Source organism: Phalacrocorax aristotelis, chromosome 8 (assembly GCF_949628215.1).
Source record: "Phalacrocorax aristotelis chromosome 8, bGulAri2.1, whole genome shotgun sequence".
Classification (NCBI taxonomy): Eukaryota; Metazoa; Chordata; class Aves; order Suliformes; family Phalacrocoracidae; genus Phalacrocorax; species Phalacrocorax aristotelis.
Genome location: NC_134283.1, coordinates 2,848,766 through 2,867,144, shown reverse-complemented (window position 1 = coordinate 2,867,144; position 18,379 = coordinate 2,848,766). Strand labels below are relative to the sequence as shown.

General features: G+C 51.7%; 1 protein-coding gene across 1 annotated transcript in view; it reads left to right on the top strand.

Moving 5' to 3' along the window:
- The first annotated feature begins 8,186 nt into the window (after positions 1–8,186).
- JPH3 (junctophilin 3) overlaps positions 8,187–18,379 on the top strand; it is a 57,941-nt gene continuing 47,748 nt past the window's right edge. The window contains exon 1 of the mRNA XM_075101200.1: positions 8,187–8,787. Within this exon, the coding sequence (XP_074957301.1) occupies positions 8,406–8,787 (382 nt within the window). The 5' untranslated portion in view covers positions 8,187–8,405. The remainder of the gene's footprint in view (positions 8,788–18,379) is intronic.

The window sequence follows — 18,379 nt, the reverse complement described above, 5'->3', positions numbered from 1 at the left end:
ATGTGCTCAGTTGATCAGGATCAGCTTCTTTGCTGCTGTTTTTGTGCCTCTTGATTTCCACACGGAAACTAGCTCTATTTTTACCCAGCTAAAGCTGATTAGATTTGCAGTAATTGGCAGGATAAACCGACACATACTGTATGCAGCAGGTTAATGCGATACGTTCAGTGACCAGTAAATGCACTTAGCCCATGCCCAGCACAGAGAAGACAATCAAGGTAATATATTGTACACATGCCTGCAACATGCCCATTAGCCATCCCTGTCCTTCCTCCCTCTGCAAACCCATTTCCCCTCTGAGACAATGAGTGTTATTGCAGAATGCAAAGCATTTCAGCGTTCTCTCCCGAGCCCTTTGCAAACCGGTATTAAACCCAAGGACACGCAGGAGTTTCTCTTTCTGGTTAACCCGGGTCTTGACTTTTGTTGACCTGTGAGAGATCATTAGCACTAAAGCAGCCAAATATTAAAAAAGAAAAACGCTACTTACAACTGGAAGGCTGACCTTCTTCAAGTAATATAATTTCCAACCATTTCAATCACTTTCATAAGCTACAGTCTACCGGAAGATTAGCAGTAGTGCTGCTTGCTGCAATATCATTCTGCTCTTTAATTGGTTTTTGGGGTAATTTAGCTAGAGACCAAGTAGATAAGAGAAGACTTGGGGACAACATCAGGTGATTGTATACTCCTGGAATTCAATTAACTGGGGGAGGAAATGAGCGGGAAGCAAAAATGAAAATCATTCCAGTTTCCAAAGCTGCGTATTTCAATCTAATGTTATCAGACCTCGGGAATACTCTGCCTCTTGTGCTTGGTGGTGGTGGCAAGGTGGTGGCCGTACCACCCGTCCAAGCCCAGGAGAGACACGCAAGACGAGCAGTCCTCAAAAAACTTATGAGCCAGGGTGGGAGGTGCCCTGTTTATTTAAAACCCTCCGTATCGAGTCTGATCCCATCCCAAAGGGCTCCCCATCCCTCCAACTGCTGCAGGACCCCACACCAGCCTTGGGGGTTTGAGCCACTGACTCCTACCCCTGCTGACAGAGATGTGTTTTCTGGGTGTCCTACTGTGCAGGGGGATATAGAGAATAATAATTAAAAAAAGAATTAAAAAAAAGAGTAATAATAAAAATAAAAAAAAGCTGGATTTAGAGAATAAAACCCTCCTCTTTCCTCTCCCCAGGTTGCTCTGATCCCCGGCGTTTAGCTCCTCTGCATATGCTGGTGCTACAGGCAGGATATTCAGGCCACCTTCGCCAGGGATGCTGCAGCCCAAAGCCGCTCACCTGCGATGCCTCTGGCCACACGCTTGCTTGACGCTCACTCGCTGTTTACAACTGTACTTGGAGCCCCCTCAGTTACGCAGCTTTAATCTATTTAATGCAGGCCCTGTTGATTTTGTATCGTTTCTCGACCTGTCTGTCGCAGGGGCCCAAGCCAAGGGCTGTGCGGAAAGCTAAGGATATTGCATCGGTACCTCTACCTCACACCCTCGTAACCTCGTCGGCGAAAGGCAGTGAGCTCACCACTGCCTATTTCCCTCGAGCTCCTGTTTGCCACTCGTTACACCGCCCTCTTTTAATTCTCTACCTACCAAGTTCAGTGTTAGTGGTTCGACTAATTGTCCAAGATCCCTCCCAGGCTTCAAGGCTTAAAATCGGCGGCGTCCTCTTCACCCCTCCAAGCGTGGGCACAGCGCTGGCTTTTTCCCAGTCCTCTAGTACTTCCAATGGCTGTTCCAAGACCTACTGAAAATCACCATTAACCATCCAGACAGGTCCTTGGCCACCTCCTTTACGACTCTTGCAAGTTATTCAGGTCTGCTGGTTTAAAAATATCGAGCTCCATCAGCTTGCTGTTCAGCGTACCTCCTATGTACTCTTGGAAAGTATTTCATTAGGACGTTGTCTTTTTTCCACCAGATACCGGGAAGAAACATGCACTGAGCATTTCTGCCTTTTCTATGTTATGGATAAATGTCCCGTTTCTGTGGAGTATCGGCCCACTGCTAATGCAAGGCTCCTTTTCTTGAAAATCTTGGAAAATATCCTTCTGTCTTTAATTTCCCCAGCTTCTGAGGTCTGTTAATTGCTACCAGTTTCCTTTTTCTTCTTTTTGTGAGTTTATATTTTATGTGTTAGTCTTGGTGGCGCTTTTACTTCCTTTTCAAGCCATGTTGTTTTTTTTTTTTAACAAAGACTCCTGTACGCGGTGCTGCTTTTTCGGTAAAAAGTTCTTAAAGGCTTCTCCCTTTTCAACACATTTTTCATTTCAAATATTTCTCCAAATTGACCTGACTTGTTGTCCTGGTTTCAGCTGGGATAGAGTTAATTCTCTTCGTAGCAGCTCGTATGGGGCTGTGGTTGGGATTTGTGCTGAAAACAGTGTTGATAATGTGGAGATGCTTTAGTCGTTGCTGAGCGGTGCTTACACTAGGCAAGGACTTTTCCAGCTCCCCACGCTCTGCTGGAGGCACAGGGGGTCGGGAGGGGACACGGCCGGGACAGTGACCCCAACTGACCCCAGGGATGTCCCACACCACACGGCGTCAGGCTCGGCACATAGAGCTGGGGGAGGAAGAGGAAGGGGGGGGACATTCGGGGTGATGGCGTTTGCCTTCCCCGGTCACCGTTACGCGTGATGGAGCCCTGCTGTCCTGGGATGGCTGAGCACCCCCTGCCCGTGGGGAGGAGGGAATGAATTCCTTGGTGTGCTGTTTTTATGTCAACCCACGAGTTTTCTCACTTTTACTCCTCCAATTCTCTCCCCATCCCACTGGGAGGGAGGGAGCGGCTAGGTGAGGCTCAGTTGCTGACTGGGGCTAAACCACGACAATTGTAATTATTTTCTGCTTTGCGAAACAGGACCTTTTAAAGTCCAAAGTATATATATATATATGAAAAAAAAAATACAAAAATATAAATATACATATATAACTGCTTTGAGCTTTACTTCACTTGCACATAACAAATGTAATCAAGCCATGGTCACTTGTGCCTAGTACACAGAGAAATTCATCTTCACCTGCCAGGGCGAGGTTGAGTGTGGAATTCTCTCATGTTGGAAGCAATATTTTTTGCATTAGGAAATTATCTTTTTTTTCCCCCTGAAATGCTAAGGATATTTCAATACTGGCAGCTCTGGACTTCCAGCATCCATCACTCGGTCTGAACCCCCCAGCGATCACAAGATTTTTCTTAGATATTATGGATGTGGCTGCTTAAAGAAGGAGATTGCGTCGAGTCCCTGCTGCAGACCCTTCTGGCCTCATGCTTTATTTCCCAGGATATTGATCCAGAAACACTACAGATCATTTATTTCCACGTTGCTAATGACTTGGAACCAGCCTCGCACCGCCGGTGCTCAGGAGAAGGAGATACCTGCTCTCCAACCAGTCCCAGCGGGATGTGGATCAGGACTGGAAGATCAAGACCTCCAAGCAGGGGTGGAAATCAAATGGAGAAGGTGGTTATAACGCAGGGCTGCAATACTCCAGCCAGAGAAAACTCCACCCTGTGGCATTAGGAGCGGAGTTGCCGTGTGTATTCAGCAATCCCGCCTTGTGCCGGTGGTTTTTGCCGCTGCAGTTAATTCTCTTTGCATCCTGTGATTTCCCCATTGTATTTTTTGGGGAGGAGGCGAGTGTGGACCTGTGCCCTCGTTCCTCCTCCGTTACATTACCAGGCTAACATGCCGCTGGCTTGGCTGGCCACAGAATCCCCCCAGGAGCTTTTCCCCTTGAGGTGGAGGTCAGCTGAGCTCTACAGCTCCACCACGGATGGCCTCACCCTGGGAAAACACAAACTTCCCTACACCACTTAAACAACTTGGTATTTAATTCCACATTTAGATAAATGTGGAATTTATCCTTTTTCCTTTCTTTCCCTGTGAACCAGGGACGATTTTTTTAAAGATCACTTTGATGTGCTGCCCCTTCAGCATCATCTTAGCATCCCCAGGAGCTGCCTGCAATTTGTGAGGTCCTGCAAAGCCCTGCTGCTAGTGCCAAACAACCATCCTCCCCCGTGGATGGTGGCCCACTGAGTTGAGAAGCCTTCGATCGCACCTCGTGGCTGGGCTCGGGGAGGCCAGCATGCCATCCCTCCTCCTCCTCCTCTCCCCATCCTCTGTTGTGCTTCGCAGGATCAAATTCCCAGAAAAAGCTGCCCGCCTTCCTGGGATGCTGGAGATGTTTTTCTGGACAGCTGGACTTCTAGAGCTACATCCCGCTGTTCTCACGCTGAGGATGCTGCGGCAGCGTGGATTCCTCCAGCTAATCCTCCCTCTCCCTTTGCTCTGTGGCAGATTGTTTTCCTTCTTAAGCACAGCCAAACTTCCCGGCAGGTTTTCTGCGAAGGCTGGGTCTCCCCAATGCCCTGCGCTTGTCTTTCTGAACCATGTTGTACATCAGAAACCGTTGCCTGCCTGCATCCCCACCCCTCCCTGAGCCGCCCCGCTGGGCTGCGCCCCGCTCTTTGCAGGGCGAGGCGGGTTTCTGCACACAAGGGCGGGATGGGATCCACCGGAGATCTGTGCCTTCCCATCACTTTTTATCTGCAAGACGCCCCAGGAATAGGCAGGTGTTAACTGTATTCTCTATATTTTGCATCGCTCCCGCTGCCCAATGCTATTTTGTCTTCCCCCATCCACACTTAGTTACTCATCATAAGCTGATTTGCTTTTTCTTGTACTTTTAAATAATTTTTCTTTTATCCCAGATGTTGTCTCACTCCCTTCATCCACACCTGCACTGGGTTATTAGAAAAACAAAACTTGCCAGCCCTGTCTAACACTGCCCGGACCCTTTGGGGAAATGTCTCCGGCATTAGCCGCGTGTGCTGGAGAAATCCCGATGCGGTTTAAGGGCAGCAACTGCAGAGGTCAGCCCGGCACTCACCGGCGGCAAAAGCATCTTCCAGAGGGAAAAACCCGCGGGTGTTTGGGACTGGTGTGCAGCGTAATCTGGAGTTTCCTCTCCCTGAGCCTCCTGCACATCAGCAGCACCAAGGAAATATGAACTGGTCTGCAAAGGACTCCCCAGGGCAGAAGGACTGCAAATGATCGGGGCGTGAGTTTTTGTTTTAAAATAAATTCTGAACTTTGGGTTAAGTCTGCAAAAAACCAGATTTATTTGGGAATAGGCTCAGGGACAGCAGCGTGGCTGTGTTGTGGCTGGCCACCACGCCACGATCGCTCCGGCGTCTGTAATCGTCCATCCAGCCCCTTCCTCTGTGTTTCCTTTATTTGGCTGCCAGCGTGGCTCTTTGCAAGTTTTGGAGCCCATCTTAAACCCTTTAATCACCAAGATGGCCCTTTCTGACCAAACCCGGCCCACGGGACAGCAAGACAGGCCACGGGCACACCACGAAACCAGTGGTTCATGAAACGAAGATGTAACACGTGGCTGCATTTTTAGTGTAGAACCTGCCCCCTCGTCGGACACAAAGGCGCCGCTCCTAAAATAATCCTCATTTTAAAACCACGCACCATCCCCATCGCCCTACACCAGCACTTGTCACTGGTAAATCTCGTTCCTCTCTCTGCTTCCTCGGCAGATTGTTATTAGTGATTTCTTTTTCACCAGGTACCGTTAAACACGCTGTTATTTTAAATACCTATTTTATGAGGAGCGCGTTGGTCGGAGGTGCATCGCACCTTGGTGCGTGCCGAGGCTTTAGCCTCTGGTCTCTCTACCCCATTTAGAAGAAGAAATAGCTGGAACACAGAAGGAATAGCTGGCCATTAATTACCACGCCAATTAACATGTAAAACTACTATAACCATGAAAAACTACTGAGAAAACAACAGAAGGGGGCTGGGATTTCTTTTTTTTTTTCTCTGCCAGAATTTTTATATGTGTTTAAGCAACTTCAGTTGTAGTGTTTTTCTTGGAAAGTTTGGGGGTTTCCACCCAAAGTCTCTCTCCATTAAAAAAAAATGGGAGTTTGGAGTTGCCAAAAAATGCAGTACCTGAAGTGTGGGATTTTAAGAAGAAAAAAAAACCAAACACAACCCCCCCCCCCCAACGTTTAACGTTCTCGCATTCACAAAGGACTCGGTGTAGTTTGAAAAGATATTTTCAACTGAAAAAAAAACACTTCAGTGGGAAAATTTCCACCCACTCTGGTTGCATCTCTTCCCTCCAGCTCTGAAAGAGAGAGAGGAAGGCTTCCTTCCAGGCGAGGGTGGCGATGTGTTTCAATAGATGGACAAGAAAATGCATCGATACAGGGGAAAAAATAAACAGCCTGAGTGAGAAAGACGCAGCCTGAAACTTCCTACTAGGTGGGCAACCGAGGCAGGTACGGGGCGTAACCGTCCCTCCCAGTGGGGGTGCACCTGCCTGAATCCCGTGGGTTTCCAGCACCAGGGCTTATACAGCTCATTTTTTTTCCCTTGGAGTCCTGGCTGAGCTGGGTCTGGAATCCGAGCCGATAGTCTTGGCTCAAAACTAGCCCTCCAGTAACGCCGGCAGCGATGGCAGGATGCAAATGCGAGCCTGGCAGTCCTGCCGGAGATTTTCTGGAGGAGCCTTGTTTTCATGCATTGCCCAGATTTTGCTTTATAGGCACTTGCGAGCATCTTTTTAATTTTAGTTAAGCAGAGCTCCCCCTTTAATACTTGTGCATTAGTGCACTTGTGTATTAATACAAATATAGATAGCCCTGCCTGCACACAGACCCGCACAAGCACCCTGCTGCTGCAAATATCTGGCACGCTTAGAAACAAGGGGATGCGTCGCCGGACCAGGACCCCGCGTGCTCCGGAGGCACGAAGCGAGCTGTCCCTACCGCCTGGGAAGGATTTCACATCTTCAGCAATCCCAGGAAAAAAATAACAAAACACAATTAATCTGCGGATAGGACTGGCAAGGGCCTCCTGCTGGTTTGCACCTTCCCGATGGATAGGCAGGATCCCGATGAGGTGCTCTGTGTCGAAGGGAGGGGACCGAGGTGCGCAGCGGCCCAGCCGGGAGGGGATACAGCCCGGACCGCTGCCATAAACCCTGAGCGGCCTTTGCATGAATAAATAATATGTGTTGCAGTTGCAGTGTGCTGGACCCGGCACGGAGCAAAGTCTGCCCAGAGACTTGGCGTTGGCGGCGCTGAACGAGGCGTTTGGCCCTTTCTCATCGTGTGTGTCCCACCCCCAACCCACCCACCCACCTGCAAATGGGGACCCCCGGGCCTGGTAGGGGGGCGGCCGCCCCTCGTCGCATTGAAGAGCGGCGGGAGCGGGGCGGGGGAGGCGTGAAGGAATAAATAAAAATCCGGGAGCATCCTGGAGCTGCGACGAGGTGGCGGGGGGCTGTGGGGGGCTGCGGCCTTGCTGGGGAGGGAGGCGAAGGCGACGCAGTTCCTGTCTCTTTAAATCCACCCTGAGCCAGGAGCTGGGAGATGAGGCAGAGCAGAAAGCTCAGGATCCCTGCTCATTAATAAGCAGGATTTATCCCCGTAGGGAGCCGGGAAGGAGGGGGGAGGCCGTGGGGTGAGCGGAGGCCCTCTGCCCCCCGTCTTTTCCGACGCCCCCCCAGCCCCTCACCCCGGCATCCAGCCCTCGCTCCGAGCATCCTCCGGCCGAGATGCGGGACCCGCCGGGCGAGGCGAGCGGGTACCCCCGGGAGTGAGGTTTGCTGGGGGCGGAGTGGCGGCGGTGGGGAGGAGGAGGAGGAGGAGGAGGAGGAAGAAGGGGAGGGGGGTGAGGGAGGCGATGGCGGGTTTTTAGGGCGCGGGGTGCGTGCGCGTTGCCAGGGCCGGAGCGGGAGAGGCCGGGGGAGCCGGGCGGGAGGGCGGCGGAGCACCGCATTGCTGCTGAGCCCCCGCGCCGCCCCGCCATGCCGCCGCTCCCGCCGCCCCCCCCGGCCCTGCGCCGGAGCCAGCCCGCCCGCCCGGGCAGCCCCACCCGGGGGGCGCAGCGGGGGCTCTGAGCCTTTCGGGGTGCGCCGGGCTGCGGAGCCCAGCCTCGCTTTTATTTTTTCCTTCTCTTGGCATTTGGCCTCTTTTTTTTTCTTCTTCTTCTTCTTCTTTTTTTTTTTTTTTTTTTTCCCCTCCTTCCCCCCCCACCCCCGTTCCCTGCCTTGGATGGTTTTTAGGTGGAGTCGTTTGCACCAAAACCCAATAGCTGCTGCTGTTCTTGCTGCTATTTTTTTTTTTTTTTTTTTTTTAATGATACTGTTTCCACAGCAGGGGAAGAGAGAACTGATCCTGAACATACTCCCAGAGAATGAATAATCACAAGAAACTGGCTTAAGCAGCTCCCTGGATCTGGTGCATGATTTCGATCGAGTTTGATTCGATTTGAATTTTTTAAAAAAATTTTTTCCCCAAGTCATCACTCGTATTTTATTTCCTGCATTTTTTTTTTTTTTCACCTTTTGGGGGATTTGCAAACCGAATTACATGCATGTCCAGTGGGGGAAGGTTTAATTTTGACGATGGAGGGTCGTACTGTGGAGGCTGGGAGGACGGAAAGGCTCATGGCCACGGAATCTGTACTGGCCCGAAGGGTCAAGGTGAATATTCGGGCTCCTGGAGTCACGGCTTTGAGGTGCTGGGGGTCTACACTTGGCCCAGCGGCAACACTTACCAGGGCACCTGGGCGCAGGGCAAGCGCCATGGCATTGGCATGGAGAGCAAGGGGAAGTGGGTGTACAAAGGAGAGTGGACCCATGGATTTAAGGGACGGTACGGGGTCCGAGAATGCACTGGAAACGGGGCCAAGTACGAAGGCACCTGGAGCAATGGATTACAGGATGGCTACGGGACAGAGACCTACTCGGATGGAGGTAGGTGCTGCATTGATACCTTCGCGGCCAGGGCGGGCGGTGGTGCGGGGGTACAAACCTCTGAGCGGGGACCCTGGTTTTAAGCTGGAGTCTGTGAGTTTGCAACCTGCTACCTTGGAGCGAGGGATGCTCGTACCTCGCAGGAGATAAGGAACCAGCCCAGTATGGCATCAGTTCTTTGCCACAGGTAGCCCCATATGTTCAGCGGGTCTCTGGGCGCCGGGTCCTCCCCCCCGCCTCTCCTCGACCTGGCTTTTTGGGGAGAGGAGCCTTCTGCGCTGGTGGGGGGACGCCCAGCTCCCGCCCAGGGCGGGTCGGAGGACAGGGTGGGCCAAGCCGTCAGGAGAACAACCCAAGCTGCACGTGGGGTTCGCAGTTCTGCACCACTGGAACCTGTAGGATTTTGCACCAAAGCAACCCCGGGGCAGAGGGGAGGTGAGGGCGTGGGGGGGTGGGGAGCCAGGGCAGATGGGTGCAGCCCTGGTGCTTCAAATGCTTCCAGCGAGGGGCTGGGGTCTTTGCACACCCTGCAGCCCCTCCAAACGCAGCCCCATACTTCATAATACCAGGCAAAAGACTTTAATTCAGACAAGAGTCTTACACTCCTAGTTTACGGCTTAATGCTTAGCGTAGGGGCTCAGAGGGATCACCAGAGCTATTCTCTGCCGTCAACGCGGCTTAACGAGATGTTGAGGAGAAACTGGGATTGAATAAAAAACAAGAAAACCCAATTGGAGCGATCAAAAAAAAAAATTGCTGGACTAACAAGCTTTAAGGCCGAACTAGGAGAAACAGCTGGTGCTGTGCTGTAAGTGGCTGTATCATCCTCTCTTGTGTTTTGTGGCTACTTCCATCTAAATTGCCACCATAATACGAGGCAGGCCTACCTGCCGGCAGCCGGGGGCATTCGCCAGCGCTGCCCCGTTGTTTTGCTGGCAAACGCATCCATCTAAAGCAGGCTTTTATTTTTTTATTATTTTTTAAAGACGTTATCGTTTTCCAGGACTGCTACATTAAGGAAATTACAGCGTCGGTGAGGTCTATCGCAGCCTTCCTGAAAGGTGCTGCAAGACCTTTCTCTAGAAAACCCAGTTTTGCTGCTTTGTGATTACGGAGGGAGGCAAGATTAAATGTTGCCAGCGTCTGCTCTTGAAGGGAGAGGTGGAACAATCTCTTGATTTTTAATGATAATTTTGTGCTGGCAGCTTTCTTCTAAAGGAAAATATAGCTGCAACCTTTTGTTTCAACTGCCTGGAATAATACCGGGGGTCTGAGCTGGAATCTGCCGAGTGTGTGTTTGCAAGCCATCGATAAATCCCAGCAGTCCTTCAGTTGAGAATAAAGCTTGGTGAGAGAATAATCGCTGTCTCCCACGTTCAAAGCGGTCAGGAGGGGCTGTGGGGAGGGTTTCTGCGTGCTCCCAGCGCGAGTGCCGTCGCCCTGCTCCCCTCCTGGCGCCCAGCCCCTGCCGGGGAGGTTTGCAGGAAGGCAGACAGAAGTCTTGACAAACTACAGGTCTCCGAGGGCTGGGTGTTGGAGGGCTGGCCCTGTCCCCAGGCACGCACGTGTCCCCACCCTGGCACGCTCCCCGTCAGCTGCAGCACGGCAGCTCTTTGGGAAACCTGGGGAGCATCTCCAAATTGGGGTGGCTTACCAGCAGCTTCACCGTTTCTGAGAACCTACCAGAAGCAAAGAGCTTTTCCTTCCATCTTGTCAGGCCAGCCTGGCTTCTTGGTGTTTGGGAACCAAAAAGCTATACTGCATGTTTATCATTTTAGGAGGGGGTTAAGAGGATCAGTGGGAGAAAAGGGCAGGGTCTGTAGCAAAATGCTTCCCCCCTCCAGGGACTCTGCAAACCATCCTAGGAGGAGGGGGCGGCCGTGCTGGGGGAATGCGGAGCGATGGTACCTGTGGCCAAGCCCATCCTGCTGCCGGGAGCAGGGACGGGCCACGCACACCCCGACCGGGCTCCGCCACACCAGCTTTCCCCCCATTTCGGTTGGGCACTTGCCACGGAGTGACTGAACCCAGCTGAAATTGCACATTCTCCAACTCAGTTGCAAGCACCCAGAGGCCGTGGCCCTTTCCCAGTTGCCTGTCTCCGTTCTGGGTGGAAACCACCAAAGTTGAGCATCTCCAGCCTTTTGGACCCCGAACCTTAATGAACTTTGTGTGTTTGGATACAAGGAGCTGGTGTGTGCAGGAGCTCTGCTGGAAGAGTGGCTGCGTAGCTATTGCGCCGGGGAGGCAACTGTTGGGAAGGATGTTTCTCATTAATCTATTCAAGTTATTACCTTCATCAAACTGAAGTATCCTAGAATCCTCGCCCCAGCATCTGTCACTTGCCACCCACAGATAAATATTCATCCCTTGCATATTTTTTTTTAGCACATCAACCAGGGCTAGGGGATGGGTCCCTAAATGCGCAGCGAGGCTCAGGAAGCGAGATGCCCCAGAATTCATGGGTTTCACTCCAATTTTACCATTTCCTTGCACAACAGTGTGTAAGGGCAAACCTCGACACTCCACCAACCGTTGCCAGCTCTATCTTGGGGAGCGATATTTTGCATGACCGATGCACGTGTGTTGATGTGTTGGGCTTGGACGTAGGGTGTGGCATGCGGTGGCCTGAGCCATGATGCCACCCCCACCCCACCCCGGCAGCCGTCCTGGCTCTGCTCGCCGCCCCGGGTACCGTCGCCCCCCACGCCAGGTGCTCATGCCTGCCACGCTCACACGCATGCACGCTTCCCCCACATGCAGCTTGCAGATCTCGCACCTCCCACGCGGACACACTCATCGCCATGCACACACGCCTCTCCTCCCCACGCCGAGACGCCGCTTCGCCCCTCCGCTCGCATACCCACACGCACGTGGTCTGCCCCCAGCCCGGCGCCAGCGCTCTCCGACCCATGCACGCGCCGGATGAACGCAAACCGCGTTCCCTGAGCCGTGCGGGTACGTGTCCGTCGATGCAAACCTATTGCACAGAGCCCAGATAAGCAAATACAGCCTCGCTGTTCCCCCAGGAGCCCACACTTTGCCAAATCTCCCTGGCACCACGGCGTGGCCAACCCAGTCCTGCACCTGAGGCACACACCTGCACTGTCCTGGCTTTCCCCTGCATGCGTGCACTCCCTCGGAGCCCCCCAAACCACGATACTGCTGACATGTCCTTATCTTTCTGCCAAAACCCCCTGCCACCTCCTGCCCCCAATCAGAAGCACCCTGATATTACATAAACCAGGCTTCTGAGGATTGCTCCAGTTGGGTGCTGGAGTTGCACCGCTCGTTTGCTGGGCCTGATTCAGGCCGGCTCCAGAGCGGGAGCAGGATTGCTCCCTCGCTTCAGGTGAAAGGGGCTGCATCCGCCTGGATCAGCCCTGATGTGAGCCGGAGCCGCGGGAGCTGGTGGAACCTCTCTGGAGCAGAGGGTTGGGGATTTCCTCCCACTGGAGACCCTCTCCTGAGCAGGTCTGGAGATCAGGAGACATCTCAGCTGGTTCCTGCCTTTCTGTAACTCCGTGGATGCTTTGGAAATACTCAGTGATCGTACCCTGGGGATAGTTTGAGTTGTAACTGCAGGCTTGCCATGGGAATGTGCATAGGGTTTGGGTTTTGCTGCTGAAACCGTGGCTGTGGGGGTGGAATAGATGGGGTGGATGAAGAAAGCCCCAAATCTGCTTTTGCCCTTTCCATCCCTGCGAAAGCTGTTTTTCTCCTCCCTCCACCTGTCCCCAGCTGAGCATTTGGGATCCAAGACCGGGCAGGGACTAGCCCATCCCTCGGGTCCCCAGTGCCCGGCCAGCCCTCGGGGAACGGCCCGCGGTGCATCAGGACCGTGCCGGCTCCGTCCTGCTGCCACCCCCGCGCCCCATCCCGGGTGCCCACGTGCTCCACACGGCCTTGTTTCTCAGGAGGGCTACCCCGAAACGGCCGGGCAGTCGCATCGCGGTGTTCATCTTGTGTAATCCTCCGTGCCCACTCACCTAAATGAATCATCCCTTTGATAGGTGAGTGAAATATAATTAGTGTTTTCATTGTTAGCACCGTGTGAGTAGGCAAGTGGGTTTTCTTGGCCCGGGTTGGGAAATTTTCGTGCTTTGCAAGCAATGGGGAGAGGGAAGCGGTGCGGTGGGAGCTGTCGGCGTGGGCTCTCTCACAGCTTGTCCTGCCCGGGCAGGAGCCCTGGCGGCTCCGTGCCCCACTTTCCCCACCTCTGCAGTGGCACCGGTGACACCTCCAGCCGCTCTCTTAGCCGGTGCTACCAACCAAACGGCTTTGAGGTGGTTGAGGAGATGAAAAACATGAAATATTTTGCAAAAGGAGGCCCCTTGCCGGTGTAAAGGGTTGCTCCAGGGGAATGGACCGGGGATGCCACAGGGGACCTGCCTATCGGGAAGGGGCCGCAGCCCCCTCACCAGAGCCGAGAGGTGGGTTTGGATGAACGACCACCGGCTGGTGCCGCTACGGGCAGCGGCATCACCGGGGGCTGCCTCCTGCCTAACTCCGTACCGGGCTTTTTCACAGGTTCCTCCACAGCTGCAGGGAACCAACTAGGGAGGGCAAATTTCCTTGCGATCTATTCATAGCGCAGATGTCAGAATTACCTTAAAAGTATCAGCTCTCGTCTTATTTTGCTGCCAGGAAGGAATTGTTGATGCGTTTTAAATAGTGGGTGGAAACAAGCAAATACAAACGCGCCCTGATCCCCGAGCCTCCCGGTTCCTGCAGAATCCAGGCACAGCCCGAGCTGGTCCTAGTGACCCCCTTAAGACCCTGCTAATAAAAAAAAGCAAGGTATGAACTGTGTTTATGAAGTGTCTTGCTATCTAGATTTAGTAGAAAAGATGCTTACAGTGGTTATAGGAGAGCAATGACTGAAACATGAGGACCCGCCGAACATAGAAAAATGAATCAAAATACTTAATGAAGATTCTGACCAGCATCATTAAAAATAAATGATATGAACTCATGGTAATTACTTATCTCACTGGAACACGCTGCTTAGTTTCAGGTACAGCTCAGGACAGAGGAAGAAGGATTTTGACCTCAGGGAAAAGTACATGAGATAGAAGTTGCCAGACGAGCTTAGACCCTCACTCCATCTTCTCCAGTATTTTATCCGGCACGTGATGCTCCAGGGGCTGGTGGAGGACCCCAACCTTGGGGCGTGCTGACCCCTCACATGCCTCTCCCTGACCCAGAATAGAAGGAGACTTAACTCCTGAAGCACAATTTTAATATCCTTTCACTGGGGATGCTGGGGTGGGTTTCTCATGGCTTTTAATGCAAATCTCAGGATATTTGCATGTGATTTGATATCCCATGGGGCTCCTCGTGGTTGGGTGACATCTGCTCCTGTAGCTGAGCATTTTTTTTCCTTGAAGCTCCAGCTTGTGGAATCATGTGATTTTTGCAAGATTTTCAGCTTCATTTTTGAAGCAAGGTTTCCACCCAGACTATTGCAGGAAAGTCATTCTTACAGGCTTGGAAACCAGCAGACGAGAGCTAAAAATGCCTTCTGTTTAAAAATGCCTTGGTTTTAAAATGAACCTGATTAATTTTGAATGCTTTGAGTCAGGTAACGCTGATGTAGATGGATGATCTATATTAATGTAAGCATGACTTGAAGATACAGAACCCGGGCAGGATGGGGCTGGTGATGGTCTTACAGGGGGAAACGCTGTGCTTTAGCATCTGTCTTGTCAGATTTTGCAGTTTTTGCCTGCTTGGGGTCTGGCTTTGGCATTGCCTGAAGTCCTGACCAAGAAAGGATTGGTTTTTTGCAGGAGTTTGCAATAGTTACGGGAGAGTCCTGATGCTGCTTTGCCCCTGCAATAAGCTGTTTAACTTACAGTTAAAGTATTTGTTAACATAAAGGGGGAGCTTGGAGAAAAAAAACCACTTGAATCGCAAGTGTTTATATTTTGGGGTTTGATATTGGCTTTTCAAAGACAGATCCTGGCCTTTGAATCAAAAATCCTTAAAAATTGCGATCGATGCATAAGCATTCCCTTAGAACAGCCACTTCTTTCCCAAAATTATTCCCTGAAGAGGTTCCACTTACTCTTAACATACAGCGCAGCATCATGAATTTTCATGAATGAGTGAACAGCCAGGGCAAGGTCCCTAAGTCTGCAGATATTCACACCAAGATGATCACTATAAAGATATGATTTCCTGCTCAGGGCATCACTTTGGGTCTGCAAGGTGTCTCCCTGGACTGAATAAGGGACCGATTGTTTATTTCACAGGAAATAAAGAAATCCTGCTCTTGCCTCGTCCCACCCTACGCCATCCCTGCTCCTGGTGCAGCCCCGTATCCACAGTCCGTGGGGAGCTCAGCCTCATCCCGCGGGGCTGAGCATCTCCCACACCTCGCGAGGGATGCAGCCCCCCAAAACCCGGCACCAGCACACAGCGCCATTTCTGAGTGCTGGAGAATTAGCTTTACTCCCATGAGCTCTGCTGAGAAATGGGGTGAGATCACAGAGTTTGTGGTGAGGATTACAGCGCTGGAGGATTAACGGACTAAGCATTAGCCCGATTTCACTCTGCTTTGTGAGAGGAGCACATTAGCCCTAATAAAGGTGCTGAGCAATATGTTAATGTGTTTCGCATCCCTCATGTTAAAGCCTCATCCTAGTTTTGGCCTCAGTCAGTGGCTGAATCTGCAGGGATTCAGCTGCCCTGGGCAAAACTATGGGCCCTGTTTCCCCAGGGGATGATGCTCCCCTGACTTACCCTGGCTCCGGCGGGCCTGGCGCTTCCCATTCCCAGGAAGACTAGAAATTTCTTCCTTTGGTTCTTCCCTTTTGGGAAGCTGTATTTCCTCTGACTCCAGGACCTGGTGCTTTAGGAAAAATCGCGACCGGCCTGAGACGCATTATGAGCCCCATCAGAATTAGCGATGCTGAGATTTGATTGTCATTATAATGGTTTGAAGCATTTCTCCAAATGCTGGCTGGAAAAGGCAATTACCGACGAACACAAACAGGCTCGAGGGAAGCAGGAGATACAGAAGCAATGACGGAGAAGAGGGAGGGGAGTCTCAGGACAGACTCGGATTTTCCTGCACATGGTGGAGAGCGAATTGAGTTTTCCCCCTTCCAAGCAAGTAGCTGAAATGCCTTGGAAGGCATTGTCAGGTGAGCCCAAACTTAGTCGTGGCTCTAGGGGGGTGCTCCTCTCGCAGATGTTATCCAAACTGAGATTCCATATGTGATTTTTTCTGGAGTGTCTTCTCCTTAACATTATAAGGGCGCGTATTCATTGCCGGCCAGTCCCTGTGGAAAATGGCTTAATTCCTGCAGCTGGGGTTATCTTCAGAGGTAGGACGTCAGCTTTGGGGCTTTGCCCCGTTACCTGCCCTGCCATAGGTTTGCTGTAGGCTGTGCACAGCCACTTCGTGCCCGCAGCAGAAGGAGCACACACCTCGTTTTCTTGGAGGAGCTTGTCCTTTGTCTCGCTCTGTGCCTCAGTTTCCCAACTATAAGTGCAAACATCAGCAGCCTTTGCAATACCGTGATGCACATTAATGTTTGCCAGTGAAGGAAGCAGCTTCATTCTGCTGCTCTCCTGACTGCCAAGTATCTTTGGGGCAGGCATCATGGCAATAAGAGTATAAAGGACTCCCCATGTTTTGGATGGGACTCATATCCCCCCGACGAGCATTCTCACCACATGTGAACCTGCCTTTCAGATGATTTTCTCGATGGGGAACGGTTGAACAATCCCTGTTCTGTGGTGTTTCAGCCTGAGTTACTTTTCATTGTTATTTGCACCCACAGAGGAGGAGGCAGATTCCCTGACTGTGGTGTGAGGCTGTATAAATCCATCTCCTCTCTCCAGCCCCCAGCTCTTGCTGCTGCAGAGGTGCCCAGCGAGGCAGGGCCAGCCCTGCACCCATCCCTACCTGGTTGTAAAGTGATCGGTACATCATCCAAACCCAACAACTCCCCTGGTTTGTTTCCTTAGATGGAGGGTCCCTGCCATTTAGCTTTTAGAAATGCAAGCTATCCACGCTGATATGACCTGCAGCCTTGTAATGATTTAGTATTTGTTGAGCCCCAGCAATAGACTTAATGCTACCCAGCACACAGGCAAAGCAGCCCATGACCGCTCTGCTCCAGTCCTCTTCTCTCTTCTCTCTGCTCTGCTCTTCTCCCTTGTCCTTTCCCTCTTCCCCTTCTCTCCTCCACGGATGCCTAGACCTCCCTGTGCCCGTTGTGTATGTATGTATCCAGCCTCGCATTGAGCAATATGACTAACATCCATCACGTGTTCGTGCCTGCAGATTATATTTGCATACTCAAAAACCCATACTTTATTTCTTCCCCTGTGTAAGCAGTTACCAGAGCGTATTTTTGGCAAATTAGCAGCCACAGCAGAAGCATCTGACTGTGTTTTTAGCATGGCTTGTTGATGGTCAGAGGCATGGAGAGCCTTGGCAGGGCTGGGAGGGGAGGCAATTTGCTGCCGATGCTGTATCCATGCAGCGTTGCACGCACGCACCATCACTGATTCCCACCTTTCATGGTGGGCAACGCAGGTGGCAAGTCTTGGACCTCCGTATCACACCAGTGTGGGATTTAGGTGAGCATCCAGGGGGCGATTGCTGCTTTTCAACCGGCAGCTGGGGACGGGGCAGGGAATGCGAGTCACCCAGCGCAATGCCTTGTCCTGCTGCTGGGAGGGATAGTGCGGGAAGGACGGCTCTTGGGATGTCTTGGCAGCAAACGTGCACCCGTGTGCATGCTCGGGAGGACCCATACATCCAGTCAGCAGGTTTGGGAGGGCCACATTTTTACCAGCGAGGCCCCCTGATTGCTGGACATCAGCTGGGGTGGCCAACAAGGATGTACCCATCAACATCAACATCAGGACTGAGGCTGAATTAGCATCCTCCAGTCCTCTCTTTTCTCTCAGACATCTTCTCTTTGGGATAGAAGTTTGTGGGATGCTAAACGTGATTTCTGCATGAATCCTCCCTGGGCCTTTCTGATATCGAATAGCTGGAAAGTGATACTTATAAAACTTGCTCCTTCTGTCATAATTCTGGCCTAATTATTGCCATCGGACGTCTTTAATTAATATGCTGCAGAGTTCAGAGGCAAGAGCGGGGGTGAGCATACCAGGAAGGATCATTTGCAAGATAAACTATCAATTTGCAAGGTCTAATTACTTCAGCTTGATTTGGAAAAGTGGGTGGGCACTTTGGACAACTCAGACCTCGCTCCCGATTTTTGCTGAGTGGAGAAAGCGAGCTGGGAGGTTTGGATCACTGCCGTTGCCAAACACGGTCACCGTAACAAGCGGATCTGGCTGCGCTTCAAGGATGGGACAGAGGCTACGGAGGAACCTGCTCTTTGAAGCCTGCTGCTCCCATGTTCTGTGAAAACCTGGGTAGCTGCGCCCGTGTCGCTGATTATTTTACCTAACCTGGAAATACCTTGAATTGACCCATGGTGGTGGGTTATTAGTGGGTTGTTGTTTTTTAAGTCAGAATTAGTGAGGGGTAAGGAATATTTTTCTAAGCATTTGACTTTTCCCAAGGTCATGTCGTGATAATAATATGTATGTGACCCCG